The 27,323-nt window shown below is 45.1% G+C and overlaps 2 protein-coding genes across 22 annotated transcripts in view; both read right to left on the bottom strand.

The window, feature by feature from the left end:
* Positions 1–23,596, bottom strand: part of LOC129839337 (voltage-dependent P/Q-type calcium channel subunit alpha-1A-like) — a 202,233-nt gene extending 178,637 nt beyond the window's left edge. For 8 of the 17 annotated variants that reach the window (XR_008757004.1, XR_008757003.1, XM_055906687.1 and 5 more), the window contains exon 1: positions 21,371–23,595. Coding sequence is in view for 15 of the 17 variants with exons in the window: in XM_055906687.1 (XP_055762662.1) it covers positions 21,371–21,665 (295 nt within the window). In the remaining 2 variants the exon portion in view is untranslated. Of the gene's footprint in view, positions 1–21,370 lie in introns of all 17 variants that reach the window. The other 9 variants (XM_055906690.1, XM_055906688.1, XM_055906692.1 and 6 more) reach the window with 3 other exon arrangements.
* On the bottom strand, positions 10,463–17,124 carry LOC129839340 (glutamic acid-rich protein-like). 5 transcript variants are annotated; one of them, XM_055906701.1, is made up of 2 exons: positions 11,524–17,124; positions 10,463–11,419 (listed from the first exon to the last, which is right to left on the bottom strand). In XM_055906701.1, exon 1 carries the CDS (start codon positions 16,825–16,827, stop codon positions 15,955–15,957), a length of 873 nt encoding a protein of 290 aa, XP_055762676.1. In that variant the 5' UTR covers positions 16,828–17,124; the 3' UTR covers positions 10,463–11,419; positions 11,524–15,954. The 5 variants fall into 5 exon arrangements, with proteins under 5 accessions (XP_055762676.1, XP_055762679.1, XP_055762680.1 ...); XM_055906704.1 differs by having other exon boundaries at positions 10,463–14,578; positions 14,622–17,124; XM_055906705.1 differs by having other exon boundaries at positions 10,463–14,600; positions 14,644–17,124.
* Positions 23,597–27,323: the final 3,727 nt, after the last annotated feature.

The following is a 27,323-nucleotide window of genomic DNA, read 5'->3' as shown; positions in this document are numbered from 1 at the left end:
TGTCCTGGAGGACTAAAACAGTTGGAGTATATCTACTGTCCTGGAGGACTAAAACAGAGAGTATATCTACTGTCGTGGAGGACTAAAACAGAGAGTATATCTACTGTCATGGAGGACTAAAACAGAGAGTATATGTACTGTCATGGAGGACTGAAAAAGAGAGTATATCTACTGTCATGGAGGACTGAAAAAGAGAGTATATCTACTGTCCTGGAGGACTAAAACAGAGAGTATATCTACTGTCCTGGAGGACTAAAAAAGTTGGAGTATATCGACTGTCCTGGAGGACTAAAACAGTTGGAGTATATCTACTGTCCTGGAGGACTAAAACAGAGAGTATATCTACTGTCGTGGAGGACTAAAACAGAGAGTATATCTACTGTCATGGAGGACTAAAACAGAGAGTATATGTACTGTCATGGAGGACTGAAAAAGAGAGTATATCTACTGTCATGGAGGACTGAAAAAGAGAGTATATCTACTGTCCTGGAGGACTAAAACTGAGAGTATATCTACTGTCATGGAGGACTAAAACAGAGAGTATATCTACTGTCCTGGAGGACTAAAACAGAGAGTTTATCTACTGTCATGGAGGACTAAAACAGAGAGTATATCTACTGTCATGGAGGACTAAAACAGTTGGAGTATATCTACTGTCATGGAGGACTAAAACAGAGAGTATATCTACTGTCCTGGAGGACTAAAACAGAGAGTATATCTACTGTCCTGGAGGACTAAAACAGAGAGTATATCTACTGTCATGGAGGACTAAAACAGAGAGTATATCTACTGTCAAGGAGGACTAAAACAGAGAGTACATCTACTGTCATGGAGGACTAAAACAGAGAGTATATATACTGTCCTGGAGGACTAAAACAGAGAGTTTATCTACTGTCCTGGAGGACTAAAACAGAGAGTATATCTACTGTCATGGAGTACTAAAACAGAGAGTATATCTACTGTCCTGGAGGACTAAAACAGAGAGTATATCTACTGTCCTGGAGGACTAAAACAGAGAGTATATCTACTGTCCTGGAGGACTACAACAGTTGGAGTATATCTACTGTCATGGAGGACTAAAACAGTTGGAGCATATCTACTGTCATGGAGGACTAAAACAGAGAGTATATCTACTGTCATGGAGGACTAAAACAGTTGGAGTATATCTACTGTCATGGAGGACTAAAAAAGAGAATATATCTACTGTCCTGGAGGACTAAAACAGAGAGTATATATACTGTCCTGGAGGACTAAAACAGAGAGTATATATACTGTCCTGGAGGACTAAACAGGGAGTATATCTACTGTCATGGAGGACTAAAACAGAGAGTATATCTACTGTACTGGAGGACTAAAACAGTTGGAGTATATCTACTGTCATGGAGGACTAAAACAGAGAGTATATCTACTGTCATGGAGGACTAAAACAGAGAGTATATCTACTGTCATGGAGGACTAAAACAGTTGGAGCATATCTACTGTCATGGAGGACTAAAACAGAGAGTATATCTACTGTCATGGAGGACTAAAACAGAGAGTACATCTACTGTCATGGAGGACTAAAACAGAGAGTATATCTACTGTCCTGGAGGACTAAAACAGAGAGTATATCTACTGTCATGGAGGACTAAAACAGAGAGTATATCTACTGTCATGGAGGACTAAAACAGAGAGTATATCTACTGTCCTGGAGGACTAAAACAGAGAGTATATCTACTGTCGTGGAGGACTAAAACAGAGAGTATATCTACTGTCATGGAGGACTAAAACAGAGAGTATATCTACTGTCATGGAGGACTAAAACAGAGAGTACATCTACTGTCATGGAGGACTAAAACAGAGAGTATATCTACTGTCCTGGAGGACTAAAACAGAGAGTATATCTACTGTCATGGAGGACTAAAACAGAGAGTATATCTAATGTCATGGAGGACTAAAACAGAGAGTATATCTACTGTCCTGGAGGACTAAAACAGAGAGTATATCTACTGTCATGGAGGACTAAAACAGAGAGTATATCTACTGTCATGGAGGACTAAAACAGAGAGTATATCTACTGTCAAGGAGGACTAAAACAGAGAGTACATCTACTGTCATGGAGGACTAAAACAGAGAGTATATCTACTGTACTGGAGGACTAAAACAGTTGGAGTATATCTACTGTCATGGAGGACTAAAACAGAGAGTATATCTACTGTCATGGAGGACTAAAACAGAGAGTATATCTACTGTCCTGGAGGACTAAAACAGAGAGTATATCTACTGTCATGGAGGACTAAAACAGAGAGTATATCTACTGTCCTGGAGGACTAAAACAGAGAGTATATCTACTGTCCTGGAGGACTAAAACAGAGAGTATATCTACTGTCCCCTCATATTCGTCAGTAAGGGTTAAATCCCTGAAATACAGTACGTACATGTTGCCAACAACACATATGATGATTTAAATACAATTGTTCAAGTTTGCTGTTACCATGCCGTTATCAGGAGCCAAAAGTGTCACCCTGTGTAGCCTTTACAGCGTCACTGTGTTACATTTAGGTTGTCGCTTTGTTGGGTCTACATCAATTCCCAAGGACAACTTGACTTCCTGAAACAAAAGGCTGCCATCTGATATCTATCTATCTGGGTTGGTGGTCCTTAGTTCCCAGCTGCATATTCTCCCAGGGACTGATGAACCTACTGTCTCCACCCTATTGGTGAAAGACACAACCTCTGACCTCAACAATAGAAGGTCATTAGTTATTGACCACTCTGACCCAGCTGCTAATGGCAATTTTAAATAAAAATGTTTTTTAAATAGTGTGGTTAATAACTATACAGACAAGTTCATAGTGAACAACAGTTCCAAATTATATATCTATAAAATATAGATGCACTATACTGTAAACTGTAGATGGCTTATAAGCTTGATGTTAATGGGATTTAAAGTTAAGAGTCTAGAGACTAAAGAGAGTAGCAATCATGATTAGATGTAGGAGTGATTATCTGAATGAGACAAGGCAGTCTTCAAGCCTCCCACTGTATTGTGTAAGAGCATAGAAATAGAATGAATAGAATGGACATACCCATTCAAGTCAATGTCGGCATACCAGTCAAAATGGCCAGGTTTAGAGGTTCCAAGCCGTTCTATTAATTATCTATCTATGTGTAAGTGGTCCCAGTTGAGGGTCAAGTGGGAGGGGCCAGCAAACACCTGGTGCTGTCGACCACACTCCCACAACACTCCTCTCCCTCTTCATCTACGCCCTCCTCTCTCCCCTTCTTCTCTTCTACCTTCCTCCTGTTTCTCCCCTCCTCTCTCCTCTCTCCCTTCTTCTCTTCTACCTTTCTCCTGTTTCTCCCCTCCTCTCTCCTCTCTCCCCTCCTCTCTTCTACCTTCCTCATATTTCTCCCCTTTTTCTCTTCTACCTTCCTCCTGTTTCTCCCCTCCTCTCTCCTCTCTCCCCTTCTTCTCTTCTACCTTCCTCCTGTTTCTCCCCTCCTCTCACCACCTCTCTCTCTTCTACCTTCCTCCTGTTTCTTCCGTCTTCTCACCACCTCTCTCACTTGTCCCTGCTGCCACCCCTCTACCTTCCTGTCTTCCTCTATACTCCCCCTCATCTCTAACCTTCTCTCTTCCCACTACTCTCATCCTCTGTGTGTGTGTGTGGGGGGGGGGGGGGGGGTCTGCTCTATTTCTCTGCTTCCCGTTCTTAAGTTTTGTTTTTTGCGTCTTTTAGTTTTGGTTTTGTACACCAGCTTCTAACAGCTGAAAAGACAATATTTGGGGTTATTGAAAAGATATTTCGCAGCGGTTTAGATGGTACATTGATCCTTGAATTGTTCGTTTTTTGCTTGTTTTGTCACAAACTGAAATTAGGCTAACTATTCGAAATTTAAAAATCAGGAAACGGCGAAGCGATTTCTGCATTCTGCACTTTTAAACTCTGTAATACGAGCAAAATGAACATGACTTTGCATTATGTATCTATTAAATGTTTGGCTGCCCAAAGGTTGAAAGAAGATATATGGAAAATCCTGAATGAATATGTGATAAGAACTAAATAAATGAAAAGATACACATTTTCAGATTGTATCTGCTACCTCCACCTTTCTACATGCAGTCAAGTGGTGCACTACGTAGTGAATAGTGAGCCATTCAGAACGCAGCCTAACACTCTAGAAGGCTGACTTCACAGAATGACAATGAGATGGACAGACATAGATGGGAAATACACCGTCTTTGCTCCATAGTAAATACTGTAAAGGCTGTGTGTTGTAGTTGTGAGAGAGAGTTGGACTACATCATTAATTAGCCATTCACATTGAACAGCTAATTGAAATCTTACTGGAGTTTGACACTGTCTGACCCCCCTAAGCCCCGGGGCCACAACTGAGAGAAACACACACGCATGCCCACAATGCAAAGCTGCGGAGTTTGATCTAAAGCCACTGATGAAAGCCGGTGCAACTCCAACTTTGATTTGGACATTATGTTGAAATACTGTAGAGAGCTCAGAGCAACACATGAAAACAGAGCCCTATGTTCACTGTGTCCTTGTGTACTGAACACGAGATGGTCTCTGCTCCCTCAACACACTGTGTCCTTGTGTACTGAACACGAGATGGTCCCTGCTCCTTCAACACACTGTGTCCTTGTGTACTGAACACGAGATGGTCCCTTCTCCTTCAACACACTGTGTCCTTGTGTACTGAACACGAGATGGTCCCTGCTCCTTCAACACACTGTGTCCTTTTGTACTGAACACGAGATGGTCTCTGCTCCTTCAACACACTGTGTCCTTGTGTACTGAACACGAGATGGTCCCTGCTCCTTCAACACACTGTGTCCTTGTGTACTGAACACGAGATGGTCCCTCCTCCTTCAACACACTCTCTCTTCCCTCCTCTGTTCCTCCCTCTCTCTTCCCTGGCCCATCTATCTCCCTCTACCCCCCCTCTCTCCCTCCTACCCCCATTGATCCTTTAACCACATCTCTCTCTCTCCCTTTCTTTCTCTCTCTCTCTCTCAATTCAATTCCGTTCAAGGGGCTTTATTATCATGGGAAACATATGTTAACATTGCCAAAGCAAGTGAAATAGATAATGAACTAAAGTGAAATAAACAATAAATGTTAACAGTAAACATTACTCTCACAAAAGCACAAAAAAGAATAGAGATTTTCAAATGTCATATTATGTGTATATACAGTGTTGTACAATGTACATATGGTTAAATTACAAAAGGGAAAATAACTAAACATAAATATGGGTTTTTATTTACAATGGTGTTTGTTCTTCACTGGTTGCCTTTTTCTTGTTGGAACAGGTCACAAATCTTACTGCTCTGATGGCACACCAGTAGATATGGGAGTTCATCAAACTTAGATTTGTTTTCGAATTCTTTGTGGATCTGTGTAATCTGAGGGAAATATGTGTCTCTAATATGGTCATACATTTGGCAGGAGGTTAGGAAATGCAGCTCAGTTTCCACCTCATTGTGTGGGCAGTGTGCACATAGCCTGTCTTCTCTTGAGAGCCATGTCTGCCTACGGCGGCCTTTCTCAATAGCAAGGCTATGCTCACTGAGTCTGTACATAGTCAAAGCTTTCCTTAAGTTTGGGTCAGTCACAGTGGTCAGGTATTCTGCCACTGTGTACTCTCTGTTTAGGGCCAAATAGCATTCTAGTTTGCTCTGTTTTTTGTAAATTCTTTCCAATGTGTCATGTAATTATCTTTTTGTTTTCTCATGATTTGGTTGGGTCTAATTGTGTTGCTGTCCTGGGGCTCTGTGGGGTGTGTTTGTGAACAGAGCCCCAGGACTAGCTTGCTTAGGTTCATCACTCTGTAGGTGATGACTTTGTTATGGAAGGTTTGGGAGTAGCTTCCTTTTAGGTGGTTGTAGAATTTAAAGTCTCTTTTCTGGATTTTGATAATTAGCGGGTATCGGCCTAATTCTGCTCTGCAGGCATTATTTTGTGTTTTACGTTGTACACAGAGGATATTTTTACAGAATTCTGCATGCAGAGTCTCAATTTGGTGTTGTCCCATTTTGTAAAATCTTGGTTGGTGAGCGGACCCCAGACCTCACAACCATAAAGGGCAATGGCTTCTATAACTGATTCAAGTATTTTCTAGCCAAATCCTAATTGGTATGTTGAATTTTATGTGATGGCATAGAAGGCCCTTCTTGCCTTGTCTCTCTCTCTCTCCCTCTCTCACTCTCCCACTCTCCGTCTCTCACTCTCCCTCTCTATCTGTTCCCCCTGTTCTCTAGAGATTAGCCCAGGGCTGTGTGGGTGTGGAAACCAGCTCAGATCAAACACACACTGAGCCTGTCTCCCTCTGACTGCAACCTCTCTCTCTCTCTCTCTCTCTCTCTCTCTCTCTCTCTCTCTCTCTCTCTCTCTCTCTCTCTCTCTCTCTTCTCTCTCTCTCTCTCTCTCTCTCTCTCTCTCTCTCTCCTCTCTCTCCTCTCTCTCTCTCTCTCTCTCTCTCTCTCTCTCTCTCTCTCTCTCTCTCTCTCTCTCTCTCACTCTCTCTCTCTCTCTCTCTCTCTCTCTCTCTCTCTCTCTCTCTATCTCTCTCCCTACATCAACCTCTCTCTCCACCACTGCAGTGAACACCAGCTTCAGAGCGAAAGAGAATGAAAAAAGAGACATGAGAGAGAGGGACACAAGAGGTGAGAGAGGAAAATGGAGAGAGGTAGACATGGAAGCCAAACGAGAGGGAGAGAAGCAAGAGAAATGCACAGAATGAGAAAGAGAGGAATACAAAGTGAGAAAAGAAGATGTAGATTAGGAGGATGGTGAGAAAGAAAACTGGGAGAGAGATGGAGAGAGAGAGGAGGAAAGAAAGAGGGAGAGAGCACCATTGGATGGAGGATGGAGACAGACCTGCTAGCTACAGCAGCTCTACAGTAAATCAGAGAGGAGAGAGCACCATTGGATGGAGGATGGAGAATGGAGACAGACCTGCTAGCTACAGCAGCTCTACAGTAAATCAGAGAGGAGAGAGCAGAGGCCAGAGAAGCCTCGTCATCAGTCTGACCTCTCTCTCTCTCATTCTCTCTCCCCCGTCTCTCCACCTCCCTCCCTCTCTATCCTCTCCCTCTCCATCCTCTCCCTTTTCTCTCTCTCTCTCCCTCACTCTCTAAGCATTTAATAAGTCTAAATTACAGCTCCATGACAATAATTATTATCATTAACGTCATCATCTTCAGACAACACCTCTCATTAGCTCAGGATCCATTGGCAAAATAACTATTAGCCAAACAGATAGTGCTGCGATCGATTGGACGTCACTATAGGCCCCGTAAACAACAAAAGCAACGACAACAGACTACAAACAAATATTTTTCACAATTATAGATGTCTAAAATATCTTCAACGTTTAACATAAAGTCAACCCCCTCAAAGAGCTGGTTGAGCTCAATAGGAAAGACGGAAGATACCATTCAGAACAGTAAAAGAGGGGTGGATAGTGAAGGATGATATGGCTGCCACTACAACATAAACATATGATACCCCTCCCTGTTGGTATTTAGATAAATCATTCTCGCCTCAAAGGCTGGAATCAACTGAATATACCCTCAGACGCTGGAGGACTGGCACGGTGTGTGTTCTACAGAGTCAACAACAATATTCATTTGGCTCCATTATTCTGTCCCTCAATAGAAAAGTCCCTGTTACTGTGGTTTAGTCAAGTGAACGCCCCCTGCCTCCATCTCCACAAGCTCACACAACATACTGTATATACACTCTCACACACAACATACTGTATATACACTCTCTCACACACAACATACTGTATATACACTCTCTCACACAACATACTGTATATACACTCTCTCACACAACATACTGTATATACACTCTCACACACAACATACTGTATATACACTCTCACACACAACATACTGTATATACTCTCTCACACAACATACTGTATACACTCTCTCACACAACATACTGTATATACACTCTCTCACACAACATACTGTATATACACTCTCTCACACAACATACTGTATATACACTCTCTCACACAACATACTGTATATACACTCTCTCACAACATACTGTATATACACTCTCTCACACAACATACTGTATACACTCTCACACACAACATACTGTATACACACTCTCTCACACAACATACTGTATATACACTCTCTCACAACATACTGTATACACACTCTCACACACAACATACTGTATATACACTCTCTCACAACATACTGTATATACACTCTCTCACACAACATACTGTATATACACTCTCTCTCACAACATACTGTATATACACTCTCTCACACAACATACTGTATACACTCTCACACACAACATACTGTATACACACTCTCTCACACAACATACTGTATATACACTCTCTCACACAACATACTGTATATACACTCTCACACACAACATACTGTATATACACTCTCACACAACATACTGTATACACACTCTCACACACAACATACTGTATACACACTCTCACACAACATACTGTATATACACTCTCACACAACATACTGTATACACTCTCTCACACACAACATACTGTATATACACACTCTCTCACAACATACTGTATATACACTCTCTCACACAACATACTGTATATACACTCTCACACACAACATACTGTATATACACTCTCACACAACATACTGTATACACACTCTCACACACAACATACTGTATATACTCTCTCACACAACATACTGTATACACACTCTCTCACACAACATACTGTATATACACTCTCACACACAACATACTGTATATACACTCTCACACACAACATACTGTATATACACTCTCACACAACATACTGTATACACACTCTCTCACACAACATACTGTATACACTCTCTCACACAACATACTGTATACACTCTCTCACACAACATACTGTATATACACTCTCACACAACATACTGTATACACTCTCTCACACAACATACTGTATATACACTCTCACACAACATACTGTATATACACACTCTCACACAACATACTGTATATACTCTCTCTCACAACATACTGTATATACACTCTCACACAACATACTGTATATACACTCTCACACACAACATACTGTATATACACTCTCTCACAACATACTGTATACACACTCTTTCACACAACATACTGTATACACACTCTCACACAACATACTGTATACACACACTCACACAACATACTGTATACACACTCTCACACACAGCATACTATATACACACTCTCTCACAACATACTGTATACACACTCTCTCACACAACATACTGTATACACACTCTCACACACAGCATACTGTATACACACACTCACACAACATACTGTATACACACTCTCACACACAGCATACTATATACACACTCTCACACAACATACTGTATCCCTCTTTATCTCTCCATCTCTCATTCCACCAACCTCCCTCTGTCCCTCTTTATCTCTCCATCTCTCATTCCACAAACCTCCCTCTGTCCCTCTTTCTCTCTCCATCTCTCATTCCACCAACCTCCCTCTGTCCCTCTTTATCTCTCCATTTCTCATTCCACTAACCTCCCTCTGTCCCTCTTTATCTCTCCATCTCTCATTTCACCAACCTCCCTCTGTCCCTCTTTATCTCTCCATCTCTCATTTCACCAACCTCCCTCTGTCCCTCTTTATCTCTCCATCTCTCATTCCACTAACCTCGCTCTGTGACTCTTTCTCTCTTTATCTCTCATTCCACAAACCTCCCTCTGTCCCTCTATCTCTCCATCTCTCATTCCACCAACCTCCCTCTGTCCCTCCATCTCTCATTCCACCAACCTCCCTCTGACCCTCCATCTCTCATTCCACCAACCTCCCTCTGTCCCTCCATCTCTCATTCCACCAACCTCCCTCTGTTCCTCTTTATCTCTCCATCTCTCATTCCACCAACCTCCCTCTGTCCCTCTTTATCTCTCCATCTCTCATTCCACCAACCTCCCTCTGTCCCTCTTTATCTCTCCATCTCTCATTCCACCAACCTCGCTCTGTCCCTCTGTTGATCTTTATCTCTCCATCTCTCATTCCACAAAACCTCCCTCTGTCCCTCTTTATCTCTCCATCTCTCATTCCACCAACCTCCCTCTGTCCCTCTTTCTCTCTCCATCTCTCATTCCATCAACCTCCCTCTGTCCCTCTGTTGCTCTTTCTCTCTGCATCTCTCATTCCACCAACCTCCCTCTGTCCCTGTTTATCTCACCAGCTCTCATTCCACAAAACCTCCCTCTGTCCCTCTTTATCTCTCCATCTCTCATTTCACCAACCTCGCTCTGTCCATCTGTTCCTCTTTATCTCTGCATCGATCATTCCACCAACCTCCCTCTGTGACTCTTTCTCTCTTTATCTCTCCATCTCTCATTCCACCAACCTCCCTCTGTGACTCTTTCTCTCTCCATCTCTCATTCCACCAACCTCCCTCTGTCCCTCTGTTGCTCTTTCTCTCTCCATCTCTCATTCCACCAACCTCCCTCTGTCCCTCTGTTGCTCTTTCTCTCTCCATCTCTCATTCCACCAACCTCCCTCTATCCCTCTGTTGCTCTTTATCTCTGCGGCTCTCATTCCACCAACCTCCCTCTGTCTCTCTGTTGATCTTTATCTCTGCATCGATCATTCCACCAACCTCCCTCTGTGACTTTTTCTCTCTTTATCTCTCCATCTATCATTCCACCAACCTCCCTCTGTGACTCTTTCTCTCTCCATCTCTCACTCCACCAACCTCCCTCTGTCCCTCTGACTCGTTCTCTCTCCATCTCTCATTCCACCAACCTCCCTCTGTCCCTCTGTTGCTCTTTCTCTCTTTATCTCTCCAGCTCTCATTCCACCAACCTCCCTCAGTGACTCTTTCTCTCTCCATCTCTCATTCCACCAACCTCCCTCTGTCCCTCTTTCTCTCTCCATCTCTCATTTCACCAACCTCGCTCTGTCCCTCTGTTGATCTTTATCTCTCCATCTCTCATTCCACAAAACCTCCCTCTGTTCCTCTTTATCTCTGCATCGATCATTCCACCAACCTCCCTCTGTGACTCATTCTCTCTTTATCTCTCCATCTCTCATTCCACCAACCTCCCTCTGTGACTCTTTCTCTCTCCATCTCTCATTCCACCAACCTCCCTCTGTCTCCCTGTTGCTCTTTATCCCTGCGTCTCTCATTCCACCAACTTCCCTCTGTCTCTCTGTTGCTCTTTATCTCTGCATCTCTCATTCCACCAACCTCCCTCTGTCCCTCTGTTGATCTTTATCTCTGCATCGATCATTCCACCAACCTCCCTCTGTCCCGCTGTGACTCTTTCTCTCTCCATATCTCATTCCACCAACCTCCCTCTGTGACTCTTTCTCTCTCCATCTCTCATTACACTAACTTCCATCTCTGCATCTCTCATTCCACCAACCTCCCTCTGTCCCTCTGTTGCTCTTTCTCTCTCCATCTCTCATTCCACCAACCTCCCTCTGTCCCTCTGTTGCTCTTTCTCTCGCCATCTCTCATTCCACCAACCTCCCTCTGTTGCTCTTTCTCTCTCCATCTCTCATTCCACCAACCTCCCTCTGTCCCTCTGTTGCTCTTTCTCTCTCCATCTCTCATTCCACCAACCTCCCTCTGTCCCTCTGTTGCTCTTTCTCTCTCCATCTCTCATTACACCAACCTCCCTCTGTGACTTTCTCTTTCCCCCTATTCTATTCAAGCTCCTGTATCGCTTTCACTACTTCTCTCTTCACACAGTACCTCCCTCTGCCTCTCTTTCACACTCTCTTCTCTTGGGTCCCTCCCTCTTTTTTCTTTCTCTCTCTCTCTCTCTCTCTCACTCTCTCTCTCTCTCTGTACACCCTTCCTTCTGACTCTCTTTAGCTTCCTCTTCCTGTCCCTCCCTCTGCATCTCTTTCACTATGCCTCTCTCCTTCTTTCTCTTCCTCTGCCCCCCACTCTCCTCTTCCCTCATTCTCTGGCTCGTCCTTTCTTCTGCCCGTGTCTTTGTAGCCTCCTTCTCTCCTCTGTTCTAGATCCACATCCAGCAGGCGTCTCTTTAGGCGCCCATTTTAATATTCTCTCTTTCCTTTTCATGTGAGAGGAGAACCAGGCAGAACACACACACACACACACACACACACACACACACACACACACACACACACACACACACACACACACACACACACACACACACACACACACACACACACACACACACACACACACACACACACACACACACACACACACACACACACACACACACACACACACAGAGAGAGAGCACTGCTATACACAGTGTGTGGACTGCTACAGTGCTCAGAGGTTTCATCATCAGTAATTACAGTCTATAAGGAGAGAGTTCAGATCTGTACAATTACTATGTAGACCTAATCAGGACACTCACACATTTGCAGGTGCGGACGCACACACACACACATGGTTCAAACGGCTCACAAGAACGTACGCACGCAAGTGCACACACCAAACACACACACACACACACACACACACACACACACACACACACACACACACACACACACACACACACACACACACACACACACACACACACACACACACACACACACACACACAGAGAGAGAGCACTGCTATACACAGTGTGTGGACTGCTACAGTGCTCAGAGGTTTCATCATCAGTAATTACAGTCTATAAGGAGAGAGTTCAGATCTGTACAATTACTATGTAGACCTAATCAGGACACTCACACATTTGCAGGTGCGGACGCACACACACACACATGGTTCAAACGGCTCACAAGAACGTACGCACGCAAGTGCACACACCAAACACACACACACACACACACACACACACACACACACACACACACACACACACACACACACACACACACACACACACACACACACACACACACACACACACACACACACACACACCTTCAGAAAGAGAGAGAAAGTAAGAGGGAGATTGCACCAGCTTTCCCGTCTATCCTCCCTGGGGAATCCCACACGGCAGGCAGGTCACCCACAGCCCCACACAGTAAGGACCAGCATCATGTTACACCACAGACAGACCCACAACCCTGGAGCTTTACTACAATGACCAAATAGCTACTGTTATAAACAGCCCTGAATGCTGATTGGCTGAAAGCCGTGGTATATCACGGTTATGACAAAACATGTATTTTTACTGCTCTAATTACGTTGTTAATCAGTTTATAACAGCAATTAGGCTCCTCTGGGGTTTGTGGTATACGACCAATATACTCTGCGTTGCGTCGTGCCTAAGAACAGCTCTTAGCTGTGGTATAATCGCCATATACCACACCTCCTCTGGCCGTGTTGTTAATTATACAATGTCTACACTATCTACCATTTCTCCTCTCTCTCTCCTCTCTGTCCCCTCTTCTGTCACTGAGGCCCTCAGGAGGCAAACATACACGGATTTCAAGCTACAGCTTGTCCCCAGGAAGAAGACATTGAGAGCCAGAGAGAGAGAGAGACAGAGAGATGGAGGTAGCATCACGTGAGACAGTGTGTTCGTGATTGCACACTGAAGCGTGAATGACCCAAATGGTGAATCTTTCTGAACAGGGCCAGGCAGTGGGCTGACCGCACCATGTGTGTGGTGTGTGTGTGTGTGTGTGTGTGTGTGTGTGTGTGTGTGTGTGTGTGTGTGTGTGTGTGTGTGTGTGTGTGTGTGTGTGTGTGTGTGTGCGTGCGTGCGTGCGTGCGTGCGTGCGTGCGTGCGTGCGTGCGTGCGTGCGTGCGTGCGTGCGTGCGTGTGTGTGTGCCTCCCTGAGGTAATTGATCGTGCTGAACAGGTGTTACTGTATCACCTGCCGCACATGTACACACCAGGGTCTCTGTCAGCTGTGACTGATCTGTGCTCTACACCAGACAGACGAGACTCAGACACCATCTTTATGGGCCACAGGCAGAGACCAGGGTGTGTGTGTGTGTTGTACATATTCATTTGCATAACAATCATCTTCATAGTGTCTGAAAAAAGTGGCGATTGATTGAATCCCTCGTCTTGATTTATCAGTGTTCAACTCCACACACACACTTGAATTGTATCAGTATTAATGACCTAACACCATGCATCAGTGTCTATGTCTGCTCTTTCTAGCTATCTCTCTCTTTCACCTCCCGCTCTCTCTCCCTCCCTCCCGCATTCCCACTATCTCTCTCCCCCCCCCCCTCCCTCTCTCCATCTCTCTCTGACACCATCTGTTCCTCTCTCTAGTCGTCCGTGTGGTTTTCACACGTCCTGGGTGTGTTTTGGCCACATTCACTTTCATCATGTGAGACAAAGAGAGAGGAAGAGGGATGAGAGAGGGGGGGGGGGTGGAGGAAGAGAGAGAGGTAGAAAGATACAAGGGAGAGAAAAAGAGAGAGAGAGAGAGAGAGATGAGGAGGGAGATGACAGGGAGAGAGGTTGGGATGGATAGGAGGGTTATGTCAAAAAGTTGGATGTCAGGGAGAATTTTTTGCATTTTAGCTAACCCTAACCCTTTTCCTGACCTGCTAAATAAATGTCCTAACCTTCTGTGTAAGTTCTCCTGACCTGCTAAATAAATGTCCTAACCTTCTGAGTAAGTTCTCCTGACCTGCTAAATGAATGACTTAACCTTCTGTGTAAGTTCTCCTGACCTGCTAAATAAATGTCCTAACCTTCTGTGTAAGTTCTCCTGACCTGCTAAATAAATGTCCTAACCTTCTGAGTAAGTTCTCCTGACCTGCTAAATAAACGTCCTAACCTTCTGTGTAAGTTCTCCTGACCTGCTAAATAAATGTCCTAACCTTCTGAGTAAGTTCTCCTGACCTGCTAAATAAATGTCCTAACCTTCTGTGTAAGTTCTCCTGACCTGAAAAAATAAATGTCTTAACCTTCTGTGTAAGTTCTCCTGACCTGCTAAATAAATGTCCTAACCTTCTGTGTAAGTTCTCCTGACTTGCTAAATAAATGTCCTAACTTTCTGAGTAAGTTCTCCTGACCTGCTAAATAAATGTCTAACCTTCTGTGTAAGTTCTCCTGACCTGCTAAATAAATGTCCTAACCTTCTGTGTAAGTTCTCCTGACCTGCTAAATAAATGTCCTAACCTTCTGAGTAAGTTCTCCTGACCTGCTAAATAAATGTCCTAACCTTCTGTGTAAGTTCTCCTGACCTGCTAAATAAATGTCCTAACCTTCTGTGTAAGTTCTCCTGACCTGCTAAATAAATGTCCTAACCTTCTGTGTAAGTTCTCCTGACCTGCTAAATAAATGTCCTAACCTTCTGAGTAAGTTCTCCTGACCTGCTAAATAAATGTCCTAACCTTCGGTGTAAGTTCTCCTGACCTGCTAAATAAATGTCCTAACATTCTGTGTAAGTTCTCCTGACCTGCTAAATAAATGTCCTAACCTTCTGTGTAAGTTCTCCTGACCTGCTAAATAAATGTCCTAACCTTCTGTGTAAGTTCTCCTGACCTGCTACGAAAAGTTAATTCTGACTGTAGCTGTATACCATCTAGTCAAAACCAGAGAGCTAATTATGTAGAGAAAGAGAGACAGAGTCTGTCGTTCACTTCTTTATTTCATTCCTAACTAGTTTTTTTCTACCTCTCTCTCGATCGTTCATTGGATGGTGCTTTAGCCCTCGTTTGCTGAGATCAGCATCCTGCTCTGCATCCCTACCTCACCGCACACACACACACACACACACACACACACAGACACAGACACAGACACAGACACAGACACAGACACAGACACACAGACACAGACACAGACACAGACACAGACACAGACACAGACACAGACACAGACACAGACACACACACACACACACACACAGCCTAAAGCCTCTTGAACCACTGAACACGTAACAAATGTGTTACACACACATTAAACATATGCTAGTTTTGTGTAGTGAGGCCTTCATGACGCCATGGGCCACCGTGAATGGTGCTTACAACAATGTGTCACAGACCCACATTATCAATTAGATATAAATCAGAATCTCCATCACCATCATCATCACCACCACCCTCCTCCTCCTCACAGTCCTCCTTCACACTATGTTCATCCTCCTCACAGTCCTCCTTCACACTATGTTCATCCTCCTCCTCCTCACAGTCCTCCTTCACACTATGTTCATCCTCCTCCTCCTCACAGTCCTCCTTCACACTATGTTCATCATCATCCTCCTCCTCCTCACAGTCCTCCTTCACACTATGTTCATCCTCCTCCTCACAGTCCTCCTTCACACTATGTTCATCATCCTCCTCCTCACAGTCCTCCTTCACACTATGTTCATCATCCTCCTCCTCACAGTCCTCCTTCACACTATGTTCATCATCCTCTTCCTCACAGTCCTCCTTCACACTATGTTCATCATCCTCCTCCTCACAGTCCTCCTTCACACTATGTTCATCATCCTCCTCCTCACAGTCCTCCTTCACACTATGTTCATCATCCTCTTCCTCACAGTCCTCCTTCACACTATGTTCATCATCCTCTTCCTCACAGTCCTCCTTCACACTATGTTCATCCTCCTCCTCCTCACAGTCCTCCTTCACACCATGTTCATCATCATCCTCCTCACAGTCCTCCTTCATACTATGTTCATCATCCTCCTCCTCCTCACAGTCCTCCTTCACACTATGTTCATCCTCCTCCTCCTCACAGTCCTCCTTCACACTATGTTCATCATCCTCTTCCTCACAGTCCTCCTTCACACTATGTTCATCATCCTCTTCCTCACAGTCCTCCTTCACACTATGTTCATCCTCCTCCTCCTCACAGTCCTCCTTCACACCATGTTCATCATCATCCTCCTCACAGTCCTCCTTCATACTATGTTCATCATCCTCCTCCTCCTCACAGTCCTCCTTCACACTATGTTCATCCTCCTCCTCCTCACAGTCCTCCTTCACACTATGTTCATCATCCTCCTCCTCACAGTCCTCCTTCACACTATGTTCATCCTCCTCCTCCTCACAGTCCTCCTTGACACTATGTTCATCATCCTCCTCCTCACAGTCCTCCTTCACACTATGTTCATCATCATCCTCGTCATCACAGTCCTCCTTCACACTATGTTCATCATCCTCCTCCTCACAGTCCTCCTTCACACTATGTTCATCCTAATCCTCCTCACTCACAGTCCTCCTTCACACTATGTTCATCCTCCTCCTCCTCAGAGTCCTCCTTCACACTATGTTCATCATCCTCCTCACAGTCCTCCTTCACACTATGTTCATCATCATCCTCCCCCTCACAGTCCTCCTTCACACTATGTCCATCATCAACCTCCCCCTCACAGTCCTCCTTCACACCATGTTCATCCTCCTCCTCCTCACAGTCCTCCTTCACACTATGTTCATCATCCTCCTCACAGTCCTCCTTCACACTATGTTCATCATCAACCTCCTCCTCATAGTCCTCCTTCACACTATGTTCATCATCAACCTCCCCCTCACCGTCCTCCTTCACACTATGTTCGTCATAATCCTCCTCATCACAGTCCTCCTTCACACCATGTTCATCATCATCCTCCTCACAGTCCTCCTTCACACTATGTTCATCATCCTCCTCCTCATAGTCCTCCTTCACCCTATGTTCATCATCCTCTTCCTCACAGTCCTCCTTCACACTATGTTCATCCTCCTCCACCTCACAGTCCTCCTTCACACTATGTTCATCCTCCTCCTCCTCACAGTCCTCCTTCACACTATGTCCATCATCATCCTCGTCCTCACAGTCCTCCTTCACACTATGTTCATCCTCCTCCACCTCACAGTCCTCCTTCACACTATGTTCATCATCATCCTCCTCACAGTCCTCCTTCACACCATGTTCATCATCATCCTCCTCACAGTCCTCCTTCACACTATGTTCATCATCCTCCTCCTCATAGTCCTCCTTCACCCTATGTTCATCATCCTCTTCCTCACAGTCCTCCTTCACACTATGTTCATCCTCCTCCACCTCACAGTCCTCCTTCACACTATGTTCATCCTCCTCCTCCTCACAGTCCTCCTTCACACTATGTTCATCCTCCTCCTCCTCACAGTCCTCCTTCACACTATGTCCATCATCCTCCTCTTCCTCACAGTCCTCCTTCACACTATGTTCATCCTCCTCCACCTCACAGTCCTCCTTCACACTATGTTCATCCTCCTCCTCCTCACAGTCCTCCTTCACACTATGTTCATCCTCCTCCACCTCACAGTCCTCCTTCACACTATGTCCATCATCATCCTCGTCCTCACAGTCCTCCTTCACACTATGTTCATCCTCCTCCACCTCACAGTCCTCCTTCACACCATGTTCATCATCATCCCCCTCACAGTCCTCCTTCACACTATGTTCGTCATCCTCTTCCTCACAGTCCTCCTTCACACTATGTTCATCATCCTCCTTCTCATAGTCCTCCTTCACACTATGTTCATGATCCTCCTCCTCCTCACAGTCCTCCTTCACACTATGTTCATCCTCCTCCTCCTCACAGTCCTCCTTCACACTATGTTCATCCTCCTCTTCCTCACAGTCCTCCTTCACACCATGTTCATCATCATCCTCCTCACAGTCCTCCTTCACACTATGTTCATAATCCTCCTCCTCACAGTCCTCCTTCACACCATGTTCATCATCATCCTCCTCACAGTCCTCCTTCACACTATGTTCATCATCCTCTTCCTCACAGTCCTCCTTCACACCATGTTCATCATCATCCTCCTCCTCACAGTCCTCCTTCACACTATGTTCATCATCATCCTCCCTGAAGGCCTACAGTACACCACCCTCCTGGATGATTCCCCGTTTAACTAAGCTATATATCAATTCCTTAAACATAACTAGATCTACTGATCTGGTAATTAACACCAAGCTAAAATAGTGTCAGTTGTAGAACCTCCAACCACCCAAACCCAGTTCCAATCCCCAACCACCCAAACCCGGTTCCAATCCCCAACCACCCAAACCCGGTTCCAACCACCCAACCACCCAAACCCGGTTCCAATCCCCAACCACCCAAACCCGGTTCCAACCACCCAACCACCCAAACCCGGTTCCAACCACCCAACCACCCAAACCCGGTTCCAATCCCCAACCACCCAAACCCAGTTCCACTCCCCAACCACCCAAACCCAGTTCCAACCCCCAACCACCCAAACCCGGTTCCAATCCCCAACCACCCAAACCCAGTTCCAATCCCCAACCACCCAAACCGAGTTCCAATCCCCAACCACCCAAACCCAGTTCCAACCCCCAACCACCCAAACCCAGTTCCAATCCCCAACCACCCAAACCCAGTTCCAATCCCCAACCACCCAAACCCAGTTCCAACCACCCAACCACTCAAACCCAGTTCCAACCACCCAAACCACCCAAACCCAGTTCCAACCCCCAACCACCCAAACCCAGTTCCAACCACCCAAACCACCCAAACCCAGTTCCAACCACCCAAACCACCCAAACTCAGTTCCAACCACCCAAACCCAGTTCTAACCACCCAAACCCAGTTCTAACCACCAAAACCCAGTTCCAACCACCCAAACCCAGTTCTAACCACCCAAACCCAGTTCTAACCACCCAAACCCAGTTCCAACCACCCAAACCACCCAAACCCAGTTCCAACCACCCAAACTACCCAAACCCAGTTCCAACCACCCAAACCCAGTTCTAACCACCCAAACCCAGTTCCAACCACCCAAACCCAGTTCTAACCACCCAAACCCAGTTCTAACCACCCAAACCCAGTTCCAACCACCCAAACCCAGTTCCAGGTGGCGTCTTATTCATTTCATAGGCATATATTATCATTCATCAATTCATATCACAACTCTGCATGGTCCAACCAACCCAACACATAACATATCATAGACCTGGATGTACCACACACAACAACACATAACATATCATAGACCTGGATGTACCACACACAACAACACATAACATATCATAGACCTGGATGTACCACACACCACATAACATATCATAGACCTGGATGTACCACACACAACAACACATAACATATCATAGACCTGGATGTACCACACACAACAACACATAACATATCATAGACCTGGATGTACCACACACAACAACACATAACATATCATAGACCTGGATGTACCACACACAACAACACATAACATATCATAGACCTGGATGTACCACACACAACAACACATAACATATCATAGACCTGGATGTACCACACACCACATAACATATCATAGACCTGGATGTACCACACACCACATAACATATCATAGACCTGGATGTACCACACACCACACAACCCAACAGTACAGTATCTTAGGTCCAATTGGACTGCTGTATATGGCATTAAACTGTTGTATTAACTCTAGCCCTATGGCCCAACCAACACATCGCAACACAACACATAGGCCTAACACCACACCACATAGGCCTAACACCACACCACATAGGCCTAACACCACACCACATAGGCCTAACACCACACCACATAGGCCTAACACCACACCACATAGGCCTAACACTACACCACAACACATAGGCCTAACACCACACCACATAGGCCTAACACCACACCACATAGGCCTAACACCACACCACATAGGCCTAACACCACACCACAACACATAGGCCTAACACCACAACACAACACATAGGCCTAACACCACACCACATAGGCCTAACACCACACCACAACGCATAGGCCTAACACCACAACACAACACATAGGCCTAACAACACAGCACATAGGCCTAACACCACACCACAACACATAGGCCTAACAACACACCACAACACATAGGCCTAACACCACAACACATAGGCCTAACAACACAACACATAGGCCTAACACCACAACACATAGGCCTAACACCACACCACAACACATAGGCCTAACACCACACCACATAGGCCTAACACCACAACACACCACATAGGCCTAACACCACACCACATAGGCCTAACACCACAACACAACACATAGGCCTAACACCACACCACATAGGCCTAACAACACAACACATAGGCCTAACACCACAACACATAGGCCTAACACCACACCACAACACATAGGCCTAACACCACACCACATAGGCCTAACACCACAACACAGCACATAGGAGGCCTAACAACACAACACATAGGAGGCCTAACACCACAACACATAGGCCTAACACCACAACACATAGGCCTAACACCACAACACATAGGCCTAACACCACAACACATAGGCCTAACACCACAACACATAGGCCTAACACCACAACACATAGGCCTAACACATAACCCCACACAACACAACACATAACCCCACACAACACACATTTGTACAGTACCTTAAATCCATTCGATCTGATATGATAATTCACCATTAGGTTATAAAAGGATATGGCCATTCAGTAATCTTTTTGGCAGCTTTTCTCACAAAGTTGTCCTCACTGAAGATGAAGAGAGAGCGGTTGAGTGTAAAGCAGCTTTGTCGGACCGGGATTGGGTTGTACAGAGCCATAGTCCGGGCCCGCTGGGCCATCGACTGCTTGTACACACGCTGGCCCCCCGGGGGTCCGCCTTGCCGGCTCCCGCCACGGCCAGGGGCCCCCAGAGGACCGGCATTGCCACCGCCTCCACTTCCACCTCCGCCTCCTCCACCTCCTCGGTTCGGCACCTCGTCACCGAAGCGTGCCATTCTGTAGGGAGTGGGGAGACCAGACGGCGATCGTTAAGAAAGAACCAGAGAGGATAGTCACAGTGATCGTTCCACATTACACCCCATCGATCTCCGGAGGAAACACACATGCAGAACCTATAGGTGGCAGTGGGTCTTTCTGTCGCTCTGTCTGTCGGTCTGTCTGTTAGTCTATAGGTCTACGATACTCTCTCACTCTAGCAGGTCTTCACGGCCAAGACACCGCCATTGGAGAGAGCGGGGGAAAAGAGCTGAGGAGAGGAGAGAGAGCTAGAGCGCAGAGGAGAGCTGAGGAGAGAGCAAACGGTGGCTTCACTTCTCTCGCTGTGTGTGCTTAGAGTGGAAATGGAGAACGGGTGGGTGATGTTGAAGAGAGAGAGAGGTGGTGGCGTGGTTTGTTGTACCAGGCGAGAGCAGTTCGTGGTTCAAAATCGCTATCTTAGCCTATTGATGATGTAAGAAGGTATTCCCAAAATGAACTGCAAAAATATCAATGTCTTTTTTTATCTCATTGAAAAAGGAGGATGGAATCCTTGATTTTTCTCGTTGGAGGTTGACAGAATCCTCATGCAAACACGGTGGTACATTTCACTAGGTATACAAATCGATACATTTAGCCCTAATCCTATGCGATAATAAGCTATGGATGACAGCAAGGTGATGAATTAAATCTAACAATCATTTCTAAATAACTAGCCTACATTATATATATACTGCGTCTTTTCCTCCAGTAGTTCAGCGTGAGAGGATCTGCAGTTGTCTTGTCCTCGATGGAGATAAAAATAGCCGAGAATAGAAAACGGGGGAAAATCCTTAATAATTAATCATTTTCAGTACCATCCGCAATGTTTGATAGCTTATAGTAGAGACGAGCAATAGCCAAGTCCAGCCTTATGCCTCCTCTATGTTGGCTTATCCTCAAATGGCGACGATGGGGCTTTCCTAAAACCTAACCCTAAGTCACATGTGTTGATATTTAGTGATTTTAGTTTTTCTCTCTCTCAAAGCAAGAAGTCGTGGTGCTCAGGTTGGGGCGTGAGCGAGAGAGCATGCGTTTGGAGATGTTTGAAAATACAGTCTATAGTCTAGGAAAACAGGCTGTCCCGAGTCTTGGTCTTCCCTGTCTCTCCTTTACATAAAACTAGGGGGAAGGGAGGGAGGAGAAAATAGAAAAATCTATGCCACGCTAATCATCTATATTCCAAGGTTCGGAGAAGAATCCGAATGTGTGAATAGAATCCTAAAATGGATGAGGTGAAAACGGCCGTGTGAAGAAGTGGCATCATCAATTCTGTGCAGGAGACGTCGACCGACAGCTACAGCAACTGAAGCGCGGTTAGTTGGATTCTCGCTCTAGTAGCAGCTCGTGTCTTCTCCGCCACCAGGCAAGGCGCGGGCGCAGCCAAGGTACCGCTTTCCCTCCATCACCCCCCCCCAAGCTCGACGCTCCCCCAAACCAAAAACCAAAGCCCACGCCGCCCGCCCGCCGGTACGGTATGCTTTTTCTTTTCACCTCGCCCTCGGGGGAAACGTTCTGTCACTCGCGGTAACGTTCGGTCCGGAGGCTATATAGTCTTGGAGATCTGCATGCCTTGGAGACCGAAAAATCCGGGGAGCTCGAGCGAGTGCGTGTGAGAGAGTGAGTCAGTGAGAGAGATAGGGAGAGGGAGGGAGAGAGAGGGAGTGAGTCAGTGAGAGAGAGAGCTTGCTTTCCTTCTATGCGATCAGCTGGCAGGTTGAGCTAGAGTAGGGCATCTGATCAATTTAATGCTACGGGAGCGCCGTCCTCAAATCTCTGGCCAAGCTTTGCAGCAGCACATGATGTGCCTCGAGCCACCCGCCCCGATTCACTTATCCGTTATCCGGTAGCTCTCCGGTAACTATCCAAGCAGCAAGATGGAGAAGCAAGCTGCTCATGGCTCTTCCCTCTGGCTCTACACGACGCCAAGTGTCAAAAGCACCAGCACCATAAACCGTACCCAGTCCAATTTGCCCTTTTCGCTATTTACACATACTGTAATGCGATGGAGAGAGAGAGAAACTCGGCTAAACCACAGGGTATTGGGGTATATATTAAGTGTAGTAGGCTACATACGGGGTATTGGGTAATATATTGGGGTATATATTAGGTATATTAGGCTACATACAGGATATTGGGGTATATATATTGGTATATATTAGGCTACATATGGGTTATTGGGAAATATATTAGGCTACAGACGGTGTATTGGGGTATATATTGGGTGTATGTGGCTACATACAGGATATTGGGGTATATATTGAGTGTATTAGGCTACATACAGGATATTGGGGTATATATTGGGTGTATTAGGCTACATACAGGATATTGGGGTATATATTGGGTGTATTAGGCTACATACAGGATATTGGGGTATATATTAGGCTACAGACGGTGTATTGGGGTATATATTAGGCTACAGATGGTGTATTGGGGTATATATTAGGCTACAGATGGTGTATTGGGGTATATATTAGGTGTATTAGGCTACATATGGGGTATTGGGGTATACATTGGGTGTATTTGGGTATATATTAGGTGTATTAGGCTACATACAGGATATTGGGGTATATATTAGGCGACAGATGTGGAAGTGGGGTATATATTGGGGTATATATTGGGTGTATTAGGCTACATACAGGGCATTGGTATATATTAGTCTACATACAGGGTATTGGGGTATATATTAGGCTACATACAGGGCATTGGTATATATTAGTCTACATACAGGGTATTGGTATATATTAGTCTACATACAGGGTATTGGGGTATATATTAGGCTACATACAGGGTATTGGGGTATATATTAGGCTACATACAGGGTATTGGGGTATATATTAGGCTACATACAGGGTATTGGGATATATATTAGGCTACATACAGGGTATTGGGGTATATATTAGGCTACATACAGGGCATTGGTATATATTAGTCTACATACAGGGTATTGGGGTATATATTAGGCTACATACAGGGTATTGGGGTATATATTAGTCTACATACAGGGTATTGGGGTATATATTAGGCTACATACAGGGTATTGGGGTATATATTAGGTTACATACAGGGTATTGGGGTATATATTAGGCTAGATACAGGGCATTGGTATATATTAGTCTACATACAGGGTATTGGGGTATATATTAGGCTACATACAGGGCATTGGTATATATTTGGCTACATACAGGGTATTGGGGTATATATTAGGCTACATACAGGGTATTGGGGTATATATTAGGCTACATACAGGGTATTGGGGTATATATTAGTCTACATACAGGGTATTGGGGTATATATTAGGCTACATACAGGGTATTGGGGTATATATTAGGCTACATACAGGGTATTGGGGTATATATTAGTCTACATACAGGGTATTGGGGTATATATTAGGCTACATACAGGGTATTGGGGTATATATTAGGCTACATACAGGGTATTGGGGTATATATTAGTCTACATACAGGGTATTGGGGTATATATTAGGCTACATACAGGGTATTGGGGTATATATTAGGCTACATACAGGGTATTGGGGTATATATTAGGCTACATACAGGGTATTGGGGTATATATTAGGCTACATACAGGGTATTGGGGTATATATTGAGGTTTATATTGGGTGTATTAGGCTACATCAACCCAAAGCTAATGTAATGTATAGCCTGTAGGTGTAGCTTAGGAGCCTAATAGGTCTACTGTGCGTTATGGCTAATGTTGCACACCTGTGTAGCCAGAAGAGGGCGTAGCTAGCTCTATTCTACAAAATAAAATACAATCACCATTTCTTTAAAGTGCATTTAACAAATACCGCAATACACTTCACAACATCCTGCTGCGACGTTGACTGGTGACCAAGTGTCGGCCTACTGTGAGTTATGACTAATGTTGAGGGAGTACTGCAGCCTAGCCCTACTACCATCCTGTAACTGGTGACCAAGTGTAGGCCTACTGTGAGTTATGACTAATGTTGAGGGAGTACTGCAGCCTAGCCCTACTACCATCCTGTAACTGGTGACCAAGTGTAGGCCTACTGTGAGTTATGGCTAATGTTGAGGGAGTACTGCAGCCTAGCCCTACTACCATCCTGTAACTGGTGACCAAGTGTAGCTTTATTTTGGTGGAGAAGCAAACCAGTTACTGTAGGTTAGTATACTGTATGTGTCAGTTTAAGAATTCTGTAGAGTCTACAAGCATAGACTTAGTTATCCACAATTGTGCAGTTAGGTAAGGAAAGGGCCTGCCTTTCATTTTTTAGGACAATTTATGTGGGGCAGAGGCGTTCTCAGTAGATTTATTTTATTTTTATAGTTTTATGTTACCGAACCCTCCACTCATCAGGACCGTCTGTCGGCCTGGCACGTGCATCTGAGAAGCTTTTGGAGGTGTATGCCCAGAGCTGCCGTTCGCAAGCTGTTTGCTCGCGCTAAATAAACCCATGCTGTCGCCTTTCCAGCATCCAAGAGAGACGAGAAATACAGAGGAACTGACTGAACCCGAGAGTTTCAACGAATGGGATTCTTTTCAAAACTGTTTTATTGGACAGAATTGTCAGTTAGTCCCTGGCTCCTGAATGAGGACAGAGAATTGAGGAGAGGTTGTTTTACTTCTAGGTTGACAATTTGCCAAGTTTTGAGAGAGCGGCAACATAAAATCTGTTATTCTTTTTTTATTTTTCCTTTATTTAACTAGGCAAGTCAGTTGAGAAAAAAATCTTATTTTCAAGGACCACCTAGTGGGTTAACTGCCTTGTTCAGGGGCAGAACGACAGATTTTAACCTTGTCAGCTCGGTGATTCGATTTTGCAACCTTGCGGTTACTAGTCCAACGCGCTAACCACTAGGCTACCTGCCACCCCACAGTTAGGATGTGAAAAGTTCACAAATATTACTTCATCACGCGGGAGCTGTCTATGGTGCTGAAATAATAGCCTAGCCTACTCCTGAGTAAGGTGAATCATGATCATTTGCTAACTGCTGAAAGCATAGTCTCTTGAGGGTTGGGAAAAGTCCACAGCGATTTCAGTACCACGGGAGCTGTCCATGGTTCTGAAAACAGCGACACAGATTCCTGAATGCTGTGAATGAGACAGTATGCCAACTTTTGAGAAAACGGCATAGGCTATATGTCCTAAGATACAGAGAAAAGTTAAATGTTGCATCAGCACCACGTGAGCTCTCCATGGTTCTGAAAGAATAACTTAGAACAGCATTCATTTTTAATTGAGACTAGTGAGCCGCACTGCACTTAGACTAAACAGAGTGTAGCCTACCTACACTCATCCAAAGACCACGGATCATGACGTGATTCTGACTGTATCTCGCAATACTTGGATCACGTGAGGCTTTGGATCCATACCAATGAATCCTTTAAATACACCGGCAGACAGGGTCCGACACAGCTCTGTAAAACGCCAGGTGAAGCACTACATATTCCTCATCATGGCCATCGGTTCACATTCTCGGTTGTCAGTGGCTAACGGGCACCACGCGCGTTACTGACACAATAAACAGCCCGGTTCCCGCTGATGGAACCGAGAGAGAGGCCGTCCTGTAAGCGCCAGAGAGTGCGAGTGTCGGGAAGGGGCGGGAAGGAGGAGAGGGGAGGAGGGGGAAGTAGAGGAGAGGAGAGGAAAGGAG

Source organism: Salvelinus fontinalis, chromosome 40 (genome assembly GCF_029448725.1).
Source record: "Salvelinus fontinalis isolate EN_2023a chromosome 40, ASM2944872v1, whole genome shotgun sequence".
NCBI classification, from domain to species: Eukaryota; Metazoa; Chordata; class Actinopteri; order Salmoniformes; family Salmonidae; genus Salvelinus; species Salvelinus fontinalis.
The sequence above is the reverse complement of the archived record's forward strand: the minus strand, read 5'-3'. Positions and strand labels throughout refer to the sequence as shown.